Here is a 12154-nt window from a genome sequence, read left to right on the forward strand (position 1 = left end):
CTGTGTGTGAGAGATTAGGCCAGCATAAGCTCTGTTTGCAGGCGTGACCGAATGCTCCACTTAATTTCAAGTTTTTCTTGACATCTGAAAGCGACACTAAGAGAGCGAAGATCGAAGCACCCTTGAACTAGGACCTACACAGCGGCAGCGGCAGCAAACGGCGGGGCGAGCGGGAGGCCCGCGGAGATCCACCTCCGGAGGAGCCAAACCGGGGCCGCGGGGTGTGCGGGGTGTGCCCGGGGTGTGCCCGGGGTGGGGGCGTGCCTCGCATTTTCGGGCGCTGGTGTCTGCGCCCGCCGAGCCGCCGCGGGAGGGGAGGGCGCGCGGTCAGGTGACCCGGGGCGCCGCGCTCCCGGAGCCCAGCCCGCGGGGGCCGCCTGGGCCGGGCCGGGGGCCGAACCGGAGCCGAGAGGGGCCGCTGTCCCCGAACAAAGTTGCTGGGCCTGCGGCGGCGGGGCCCCGGCCGCCCGCCCCGGAGAGAGCAGCCCCGGGCGCCCGCACGCGAGCGCGTCTCCCGAGGGCGCCCCCCCCCGCCCGGCCTCCCGCGCGGCTCTCCAACAAAGGGGCAGGCCGGCGGCGGCGGAGGAGGAGCCGCGGGGGCCGGCCGCTCGCGCACAAAGTTGTGGAGTCGCCTTTCCTCGGAGGAGGGGAGCGGGCAGCCGCGGGCCGCGGGCCGAGGAGGGGCCTCTGGCTCCCGCAGCCGCTGGGGCGGCGCGGCCGGCGGCGCCTCCTCCCCTCGGGGTCGCTGCTGCCGACGGGAAACTCGCCGGCGTCTGGCAAACTTGGTTGCCTGCGCGCCCGTTCCAGGTTTGCACTTGGACTGTTTTGTTTTTGTTTTTGGCGGAACTACCCGGGCAGGAAGATTGCACAAGTCGGGGGCGTTTTCCATCGGGTGTCCCCCCCCCCCCAATTTTTTTTTTCTTTTGGATTTGTCTGGTTTTCACATTTCCTTTTCCAAACACGTCGCCCCGCAGCGCTCAGGCTCGCGCAGCCCCCCGCGATCACGACGACCCCAACGCGCCGGGAGGAGCCCTCTGCCGGCTCGGGGCGCGGCGGCCGCGGCTGGGAGGCGGCTGGGAGGCGGCTGGGAGGCGGCGCGGGCCCGCGGGTCCCGGGAGCAGGTAAGCCCGTGCGGCGTGTCCGCCTGCGGAGGCCGGGGGATGTGGCCGCAGCGCCGGGGCAGCGCCGGGGCAGCGCCGGGGCAGCGGGGACCACGGGCTTCCTGCGGCTGCGCCCCCGCGTCCTGGGCCCCTCCTGAGGGCTGGCTGTAAGAGGTCACCAACTTTCGCGTGCACTTTCCCCGGAGCCTGAGTCCAGCCCCCCTCGGCGGGAGAGGGAGTGCGGGGAGCGTGGGGAGAGCCCGGGCGAGGAGGTCCGCACACTCGACCTAGTGGGGAAGGACCCCAACTCCCCCAGCGGCTTCCGTGCGGCCGCCCGGCTCCCGCGGCTCCTCCCCCGCTGCTGGGAGGGAGGGTCGCGTCTCCGTGCCCCGCGCTGTGGTCTCCGAGAGGGGACGTGGCTTCCTAGGATGGCCAGTGGCACACGCCCCGGCCCGGGGGGGCGGGGCCCGAGGGGTCCGCCAGGAGAGGGTGGGAAGGGGGTGCCGTCCGCCGGGCAGGAAACGTGCTCGACCTCCGAGCCGCGGCAGCTGCCGAGGGTGGGGCTCCCGGGAGGGGCCGCAGGCGGCCAGTCGGTGCTTCGTCCCCGCGGTAGCCTCCTCTTTCCCGGACTCTTGGCATCACTTGCTGCACCAGGTAAGGTCATTTGTGTCGCCTTCGGGCCCCGGGTCCGAGGTTCTGATTGTCCAAGGCCACTTGCACAACCAAGGAAGCCCTCATTTTAGGCTGTGCAACTTTTAGAAGGCACGCCGTTACAGGAGAACCGCCCCCCCCCCCCGCCCCGGATTACGAAAGGGGCTACTGTGCACGGTTGTTCCAAGGGAAGAAGACGTGCCCGACCTCCAAGAGACGCGGGACCCGCACTGTTTTGCTTCGAACTGGAGAGCCCCGGGGCTAACTTGGAGCTCTCCGCTGCGCGCTCTGGGCCGTCCCAGGAAGAGCGTCGTCGTTCCCAGCCTCCAGGTCGTCAGGGTCACCAGGGCCTCGCGGAGCAGTTCCCCCAGCCGCGCCCGGGCGGGGGGTCGGGGGGGGGTCGGAGGGGTGTTGGAGGGGGGGGTCAGTGGCCGGGCTGCTGCTCCCGGAACGCACCGAAGTCGCGGTTCCCCGGTCCGGCCGGGGCCGGGTCTCGAGGCCTCGGCGACCCGGGCCGCAGCCGCTTGCACTCGTGTGTAAGTTGCACGGGCCGCAGGAAGCGGCGGGGGCCGGTGGGCGTGGGGGCCGCAGCCTGCGCGGGGCGCAGCGGGGCGGGCGCGAGCTGCAGGAATGCGAAGCTCGTGGGCGCTTGGGCTTCCGAGTACCGGGCGGCCCGGGCCGCGGTTTACGCGGAGTCATTCCCCGCCCCCTCTGCCCGAGTTTATGGGACTCAGGAGACCGCTCTTTAACTCTCCTTTGGGTGTTTACCTAAAATTTATTGCCCCTGTAAACAGTATTAATCACCGTGGTGCTAACCTTCCCTTGGAGCGTTTGCGAGAGGGAATGGCAGTCCTTGGCACCGGCGGTTTCTTGTCCTGTGCTTCCAGAAGGGCGGCAGATTCTTGGCCCCTTGGCTTCCCTCTCCACTATCTTCAGCATTCCTAGGTTTTGGTTTCTAGTTTAAATGCATGGATAGTGTCTGCCCTGGGACCCATACCGCATTTCCATCCTAATGACACATTGTTGAACGTACTTGTATTCTTAGGTGGTCTGATTGCCAAATGGTTAATTTGGAAACATTAGCTTTACTTTTAAGGCATCTCCCCACCCCACCCTTTGACCCCCAAGTTTATTGCCACACGCTGGTGGCTTCTGTTCCATATGACAGCCAGACGTGTTCTGAAGAAAGAGTTGCTGAATGTAGCAGAGTCGAATGCATTGGTTTCCGAGAGAAAGATCTGGCTAACTTTGCAAAACGTAATTTTGAGGCAACAGAAACCTAGAGTAGTGGTAACAGTAAATTACAAAAATTACAATTATATAGGGCTTAAAGCTTGTAAGGCAATATCTAAGGCAATACCATTTATTCTCAGTTTTTCACTCAGCTTTGTGTGGAAGATGGCCTCTCACACTCCAGAGAGGTGGTAGGTCTACACCTAGGCACATTGTTCTTTTTTTTTTTTAATTTTTATTTATTTATGATAGTCACAGAGAGAGAGAGAGAGAGAGAGAGAGAGAGAGAGAGAGAGGCAGAGACACAGGCAGAGGGAGAAGCAGGCTCCATGCACCGGGAGCCCGACGTGGGATTCGATCCTGGGCCTCCAGGATCGTGCCCTGGGCCAAAGGCAGGCGCTAAACCGCTAAGCCACCCAGGGATCCCTGTTCTTGAGGAAACTTGGATTTTTGTCTCTGACAACCTATTATAAATAGCTGCAGCATTTAGTGATTTAGAAGGAGGTATCATTTTTTGTGTGTGCTCCTCAACCTAGGGTGGGTCCCCTGCCCATTCCTACCAACAAGTGGCAGTCAGTGGCTCTCTCTGTTCAAATGGCCTTTTGTGGGCAGCCCGGGTGTCTCAGCGGTTGAGCACCGCCTTCAGCCCAGGGTGTGATCCTAGAGACCTGGGATCAGGTCACATGTCAGACTCCCTGCATGGAGCCTGCTTTTCCCTCTTGCCTCTCTCTTTCTCATTCTCTCTTTCTCTCTCTCTGTCTCTAATAAAAAAAAAAATCTAAAAAAAAAAAAAAACCCAAAAACCAAAACACAACAAATGGCCTTCTGTGATTCTCCCTTTTCCCCATTCTTTCCTTGTCCTGTGATCCTCTTTCTGCTGTCTCTTTGCAGCATATATGGGATTTTGATTACCAGGAAGAGAAAATTTGAGAAATTATCTTACAGTGGCAAAATAAAAAAAATTATATGGCAAATATTTATGTGCAAATGAAGTAAAGTCCTGTGTCAACAGTTTACTTTTCTTCTTTAAGGAATGGGAAAGGTCTTTGGCAATTGCTGAAGTGAAGACCTTTAGCTAAGACTAGTTATGAAGGAGAGGAGTGTCAGAAATATCTTTTAAAGGGAATAGTTAGTTGCTTTCCAGTAGAGAGAATTTTTGCTGGGCAAACCGGGTTTTTCATAATAAAATTTTATTTATATTCTTCTGAATAAAGCTTTAAAGTCTTGAATATATTAAAATACTCTTAATTCAGCAAATCTTTTACAGGTATGTACCCCGCAAAAGGAACTTAATCACATAATAATCCCTAAGGTCTTAACGGTAGTAGAACAATATTAAAAAAAGAGAAAAAGTTTTTTATCCTCAAAATTTGACAGACTGATGATCCAGTCCACATGGTCCTCTCAACAGGAGAGGAGATTCTTCCTAAAGCTTTAGTAGTCCACCAGTTTTCTTCTGCCTCAGACTGTTAAATACTTCAAATATTTTTTAAAGATAATTTTGAACTCTTTATTATTAAAACACACCCTTTTTTCGACTGGTCAGGAAAAAATATAATAATTGTCTTTTATATGTATTGATATAAAATAATATGGTATTTCCTTGAATGTTATATATAATTAAACATAATATATAAAATACAAATATTACATAAGTATGCCAAATGAAGCATATCATACAATAATAATACTACATGGTATGTCCTTGAATTAAGTGATTGAATTGCCTAATTGTAGCTAGCAGAGTTTACTCTTGTTTTGATATCTGTTGTAATATATGGATTAATGCCCATTATTTGCATGCAGATTAATATTTGGATGTGTTGACTATAGCTAAGTTGCTGAACCTCAGATTGAATTCTGATTCTGTCTGGGTTGTAGGGCCACTATGTTCCAGGAAGTATTAGGGCAATGCAGAACTCTCATCATTGACATTCTTAGAGAAAAGGTGGTTCTGCCGAGTAGAATCCTCAATTCCTTAAACTTTGAAGATGATCCTTTTTTTTTTTTTAAGATTTTATTTATTTATTAGACACACACACACACACACACACACACACACACACAGACAGGCAGAAAGAGAAGCAGGCTCCAAGCAGGGAGCCTTGGCATGGGACTCAATCCCAGGTCTCCAGGATCACGCCCTGGGCTGAAGGTGGCGCTAAACAGCTAAGCCACCGGGGCTGCCCTTGAAGATGATTCTAATTAATCACTAAAGATTAAAATTATTTTATTGCTGGGCACCTGGGTGGCTCAGTCGTTTTAAGTGTTGACTCTTGGTTTCTGCTCAGGTCATGATCTCAGGGTCATGATGTCAGGGTCTTCACATCGTCCCTGCCTGGAGTCCCATGTAGGGTTCTGAGCTCAGTCCACAGGCAGCTTGAGATTCTTACCTCCTCTTTCTCTTTCCTCTTCTCTTCCTCCCTCTGCTCAGGTACTCTCTCTTTTTCAGAGAAATAAAATCTCTAAAATTATATTATTGGTAGGTTATACCTATACTCAGCAGAATTCATGTGATATACTTTCTAGAATAAAATCTGTGTCGATGGGTATAACGTGTAACTATCCAGATTTATATTGAATCCAGACCATTTTTGAGATCGGACCTATATATCCGACTGTCTTTTTTATTTTCTGCACTTACATAACTTGGAGGCACCTCAAACTCAGCAAGTCCAAACCACATTCATGATTTCTTCCGCCAGTGGCTTATCTGCCAGTGTTCCCCAGATCAGTGAATGACTCACCTTCTACTCAGTTGCCCAAACCAAAACTGGGCAGTCATTTTACTCCTTAGTATTCTGACCATCTCATATCCAGTCAGTTCCCAAATGCTATTGACCTTTTGTATTTGATATTTAAATATCCCACATATCTACCCATTTCTTTCCATGTATCCTTGTTTAGACCACAGTCATTTCCTGCCTGTAATATTATAGTAGAAAGATGAGTAAACACCCATTCTCTGCATTCTCTTTGCATTTCCAACATTTGTTTGCTTTCTTTCTCTCTCTCTCTCTGCATGTATGTATATGAATAGAGAGATACTTTTACATAGATAGACAAGTATATGTTACGTTGTCCTGTTTGAACTTAAGTTGAAGTTATTGTCACACTTCATTGATTAAATATTTTGGGGCAGCCCGGGTGGCACAGCAGTTTAGCGCCGCCTGCAGCCCAGGGCATGATCCTGGAGACCCTGGATCGAGTCCCATGTCGGGCTCTCTGCATGGAGTCTGCTTCTCCTTCTGCCTGTGTCTCTGCCTCTCTCTCTCTCTCTGCATCTCTATAAATAAATAAATAAAAAATCTTAAAAAAAATATTTTGTCAAGCGTCTCCCATAATAAAAGATACCCACTTGCATAATGACAAAACCGTTAACCAGTACTAAAGAACTTCACTATTGATATAATAACATTGTTTGATAAATAGCCCCTATTTGCATTTTTCACATTATCCCCCAAATGTTTATTTTTGAAATTCTAAATTCAGTCAAGGATTACACTTGATTGTCATGTTTCTTTAGTCTTCTTCAACCTACAAAGTTACCCCCTCCTTCAGGTGTTTTTGTTTTTCACGATGTTGATAATATTGAGCAGTCCAGATAATTTATTTTGAAGATGATCTACAGTCTAGATTTGATTATGATAAGCTTCAGGAGGATACTATATGGACAGTATAGTATATTTCCCATTGTGTCACATGATGCCCCATTATTGGTCATCACTTGGTTAAAATTAGGAATTATTTTTCCTAAAATTCTGTTATGAAAAAATTTCAAAAATACAGAGGAATTGAAAGAAATTTTCATTCAACACCCATGTGTTCATGGCCTAGGACATTTTTTCCTTTAAATATTTTATTTATTTCTTTGACAGTGAGAGAGAGACAGAGTGCACAAGCTGGGAGGGTCTGAGGGAGACAGAGAAGCAGGCTCCTTGCCCAGCAAGGAGCCCAATGTGGGACTCAATCCCAGGACCCTGGGATTATGACCTGAACCAAAGGCAGACACTTAACTGAGCCACCCAGGTACCCCTGGCCTAGGAACTTGAATGAACATTTGCTCTATTTTGCCATAGTCTTTATGGCTCCTAACTCATCATTCTGGTCCTCCTACAAACCAGAATGATCTTTTCAGAAGGCAAATCTGGTCATGTTACTTCCCAGCTTAAAACCATCCATTGGATCCTCTCTTCCTCTTTAGAGAAAGATCAAAAGACTTGGCCTGGTCTTCAACACCCTGTCATTGGTTCTGTCTACCTACTTCACCAGATTTCTCTACTCTTGGCTGTTTTTTCTCTAAAGACAGTGGTTCAGCTTCTAGAATGCTCCATGATTCTTCCTGCATGTAATCCTTTCAACTTCTCTTCCCACCTTTTTTTTTTTTTTTTTTTTTTTTTTGCCAATTAAATTTTTTTCATCATTGAAAGCTTGGCTCAAATGTCACTTCTTCAAGAAAAACTTTAATTGCCCAGGGCAGGTCAGATTCCTCTGCTGTATGCTCATATTACCCTGTGCTTCTCATTTGTACATTTGTAACATATCAGTATTATAATAAAATAATTCATTATATAATTAACAGCTTAGTGTCTATATGCTTCATTATGGCAGAGTCTTTTTTAGTCATATACCCATTGCCCAGATCAGTGCCTTATACATAGAAGGTGCTGAATAAATACCTGCTGAATGAATGGTTAGTATATTTAACTATATGATTATATATATTAAATAATATATATGTATACTTCCCCCCCCAAGTCAATATATTCCCTTTTCTCTTTAGGTATTGATGTCCAGCTGGACCATCATAGAAAATTGGAAGTCTTAAGAAGAGAATTTAATAGAGTCTTTGGATTAAATTGAAACTCCGCAAAGATGGCCAAGTATGGAGAACACGAGGCCAGACCTGATGATGGGCAGAATGAGTTCAGTGACATCATTAAGTCCAGATCTGGTAGGTCATGGAAGCTTAAGAAAATGATGGATTATTATGTATGAACTACTTAGAAGACATAAGTTTTTTGGCTTGTTTTTGCACTGTTCTTGTGAGACAAACTTTTGAGAAACACAGTTCTGACAAATGACTATTATATTGTAAAAGGTAATGTACTGTCTCTGAGTATCCTGTCTTAATTGCTAATCCATTTTGGTCTTGTTGTCTGTTGATGGGCACTGCTTGGTGAAACGCCTACCTGTAGTTGAATGCTTTTGCTCAGTGAAGCTGTGCCTTTCCACGCAGGCGTGAAGTTGAGCAGTTTTTTCTTGTTGGTCTCTTTTATGAAGTTGAAGGGATTGCATGCTCAAAATACAAAGTTGCAGTTTCTGGCCAGGTGGATTTTCATGAGTTTTTCTTCCATTACTGTATATCCTCACCCCTATCCTTTTTGGTGGCAGGGTTGGGTCAGCAGGTGTCCTACCTTTGCTGTCCTTTTTGAAACTTTTTGTGAGTGTTCTGAAGGTACAGTTTTCACAGTGTCACCTAAGACAGATTGATGGTTTTCATATGAACATTTAAATTGGAGACCTAAAGCTACCACTCCCTCCCTAAGTCTTTTATATAAGTGAGTGCTTTTTGACTCTGGCTGTACAAGTGAATCAACTGGGGAGTTTAAAAAAAAAATACAGATGCACTGGCTGTACTCCAGACCTGTTGAATAATTTCTGTATTTTTTTAAAAACTTCAAATATGATTTTGAGACAGGCTCTAAGGGGAGATATTTTTGAGTAGGCAGGGCCTTTCTGAGCTTTGGAAATTACATAGAACTCCACCCTGGGTGTGAACACTATACTTAAGTAACTTTCACAGTAACTTTGAGGTATAAAGTTACGTCCAGTGTCACTTTAAAAACGGAAAAGGAACTTAAACCCTCTGTTTGCTGTGTGAACCATCTTTATAGAATGTTAGGATTCTATTTCTTAATTATTTGAAATTGCAAAAATATGTACTGAAAATAAGCTATAAGTTAATAGAGATACACATTTTTAAAAAAGATTTTATTTATTTGAGAGAGAGAGAGAGGGAATGAGAGCACAGAGGGAGAGGGAGAAGGAGAAGCAGACTCCCCCGCTGAGCAGGGAGCCCAATGCCGGGCTCAATGTGGGGTCTGGATCCAGGACCCTGGGATCATGACCTGAGCCGAAGACAGACACTTAACTGACTGAGCCACCCAGGTGCCCCTAGAGATACACATGTAAGATATACTTTTCCCTCCATGATACTGGTATTTGTTGATTGGTAAAGATTTTGGTTATTACAGTCTTGGCTCTAAATATGTAGCTTCTATTGTGTAACTTTAAAGATCTTTTCAGGGCACAGCTTAATATCCTGTGTTAAAGTTCACTCTTAGGATGTTTTGTTCCTCTAAATTTTTTTTTTGTTCAAGTGTTTTAGTAGTGTATATATGTATATATAACAAAGAGGAAAATAAAAGACACTACATACCCATGCTTGTCATGTTTTATAAATTGTGAGGTGGAATATTCTTGGATAGTTTTCTGAGACATGTCCGTAACAGTAAGACCTTTGGTATTTATAACTATGTATTTTAGCCATGTTCATAGAAAGGTTATTATATAAGTTTGAAAATATTGGGTTTATATGATGAGTACACATAACTTCTAAACTCTTTTTTAAATATTATCATTTAAAAAGACAATTCTCATATATTTTTGGGGGACAGTGGGGCAGAACTTATCACATGGTTTTGTCATATACATACCAATTGGCTCAAGAGTTTTCCCCGAGGGAATGCACAGACATGTACAAGCAAGTTGATCACATTATATTTATAACAAATAAATAAATAAATAAATAAATAAATAAATAAATAAATAAATAAAACACCATAAAAACCCAGAATTAAAGATTGGTTAAGCCATTATTTCACAAAGTATTTATGAAGGAGCACAAGTTCTGATGTATAATTCAAAAAAGGATGTTGTGGGCCAATTACTTTAGGAAATAGCTGGTTAACGTACTCTGTTCCTTTAATGTAGGGCAACTGAACAGATCATATAGAATCTCAGTGGAGCTGTTTAAATTAGGGTGTATCCATGAAGTAGAAGATTGTACATTCACAAAAATGTTATGGATGTGTAGAGTAATACATTCTTGGTATTGTTAAGTAAAATATATGTACAATATGAAGTCTTCTAGATGGGAAATATTTTTTCAAGAAGATTTAACAGAGCATACGCTAAAATATTAATAGTGCTCATCTTGGCATTGTGGCATTATTATTTTTCTCTTTTTCGCTCATACTTATTTTCTAAAGTTCTTTAATGAGCCTGTATTACTTGGTCTTTATAATTTTAAGGGCTCTCAAATTGCTTAGAGTGTTTTAATGCCAAAGCTATGACTGTTACCTTGGACACACCTACTTCGAAACACATTGAAAAGCTAGCTGTTGCATGGCTGAGATACGAGAATCACATTCTTTTGGCTGGATTATGTTGCAAAAACCGGTAGATAAACTTGGATTTGAATGGGCCTATTAGTCCCAGTCTTGTTTTCTGGGAGGTACTTTTTTGATTCTTTTAAGGCGAATATTAGCATCCAATGGTCAGGTCTCATAGTGCTCTAAAATTTACATATTGAAAAAGGAGTTTCAGTTTACCTTACAGTCAAGGCATCATCTACATACAGAGATCCTCCTTGGATGTGTTCTATGCTGAATTTGTTGCCTTTTCAGCTTTTTAAAGGAATATTTTCCCATAGGAAAATTTTAATTCTTACCTGTTCTTCTGGGTTTCTTCCTTTTGGAGGACTGGATGTGGAGTAGGGGTAGAGTTTGGGTGGGAAAAAAAAACCGTTAAGAATATATTAATAAACTTAATCTCTTGGTTTATGAAAATTCTTCTCTTTCCTCTCCAAACCTTGAGTTTGGACAGTCTAAAAGCCTGGCATAATAGAAATGTTTGTGCATTTAAGTTATTAGGATTCTTTATATTGCCCTTATTCAGTATTAATTTGTTTTAGGCTCTGTGTGAGGTTTAAAATTTTTTTCAAATCATCTGCACCATCTGAACAGATGGATGAAATCATCAGGGGTAGGTGATAAAGTAGTGTCATGAATGTAAAAAAACGTACATTTCTTTATGGTTGTAGTACTTTTGTCTAGGATTTGAGTGAATTTCAGAAAAGAACTTGAAAGGATATGACCTTTAATGGTTAGGGGTTGGGTTGGGTAAAAATAGACCTTTCTGTCCCTAACTGAAAGTCACATAAGTTCATTGTCAGTGACTGCATCTCTGATGGCCTGAATTAGTGGGCTTCAGAAGGCTTAACAAGTTAGTAAATATTTTGAGAGAGTGGGCCAAGAATTAGAGGTTTGTTTTTCTTTTTTTTTTTTTTTTTCTTTAATGAAATATATAGCCAGTAGAGTCTGTGATGTGTAAGCTTCTGCTTGGGACATTTTTTTTTTTTGTTTAAGATTTTATTTGTTTATTTGAGAGAGAGAGAGAGACAGTGCTTGGAGTGCTTGCATGAGCAGGGGGAGGGGCAGAGGAAGAAGCGGACTTCTGCTGAACAGGGAGCCAGATGCAGGGCTCAATCCCAGGACCCTGAGATCATGACCTGAGCTGAAGGCAGACGCTTAACTGGCTGAGCTACCCAGGTGCCCCTGCATGGGACATTTTAAACATAAAATAATAAAATAGTTTGAGATGCATATAAAGTCCAAGAATATTCTCATTGCTATTTCATTCTTACAGTAGCTAACACACTTTAAAGCCAGTGATGTAGAATTCATCATCCTTTTCTGTCCTCAGTGCTGTTGTAATTTTCTTAGCACAGAGCTCCCTAACAAGGGTTGACCTCAGGGCTGAAGGCAGTGTGTCAGCTAGCTACATGTGAGGATTTTGAGAGTTTGGTGTTTGGAATCAGTAGACTCTGAGATTGGAGAGGGCCGTTTGTTCAATGAATTCGGTGAGCCACACACTGTTGTATGATTCAGTATGCTCTTTAAAAGGCCTTGGGTAGGAAGCCTGAGTGTAACAAATTTTATCTTTTCCTCCTTAATATTTTCTCTTTTTGCCTAATATCAATGTCTAATGATTGAAGGAGCCTCTCAGAGGCCATATAACCTGGCCCTGCCTGTGGAGTGGTTCCCCAGGCTCTGCTTTCACATGTCTAATGATGGGATCACGTTGGTGATGATGATGATGATAAT

General features: G+C 45.0%; 1 protein-coding gene across 5 annotated transcripts in view; it reads left to right on the plus strand.

Annotated features, from left to right (window-relative positions):
• The first annotated feature begins 601 nt into the window (after positions 1-601).
• UTRN (utrophin) overlaps positions 602-12154 on the plus strand; it is a 497949-nt gene continuing 486396 nt past the window's right edge. For 2 of the 5 annotated variants that reach the window (XM_072826601.1, XM_072826576.1), the window contains exons 1-2: positions 654-1121; positions 7768-7938. In XM_072826601.1, coding sequence (XP_072682702.1) covers positions 7860-7938 — 79 coding nt within the window. In that variant the 5' untranslated portion in view covers positions 654-1121; positions 7768-7859. The other 3 variants (XM_072826596.1, XM_072826582.1, XM_072826591.1) reach the window with 3 other exon arrangements.

The sequence above is a fragment of the Canis lupus genome, chromosome 1 (genome assembly GCF_048164855.1).
Source record: "Canis lupus baileyi chromosome 1, mCanLup2.hap1, whole genome shotgun sequence".
Lineage (NCBI taxonomy): Eukaryota > Metazoa > Chordata > Mammalia > Carnivora > Canidae > Canis > Canis lupus.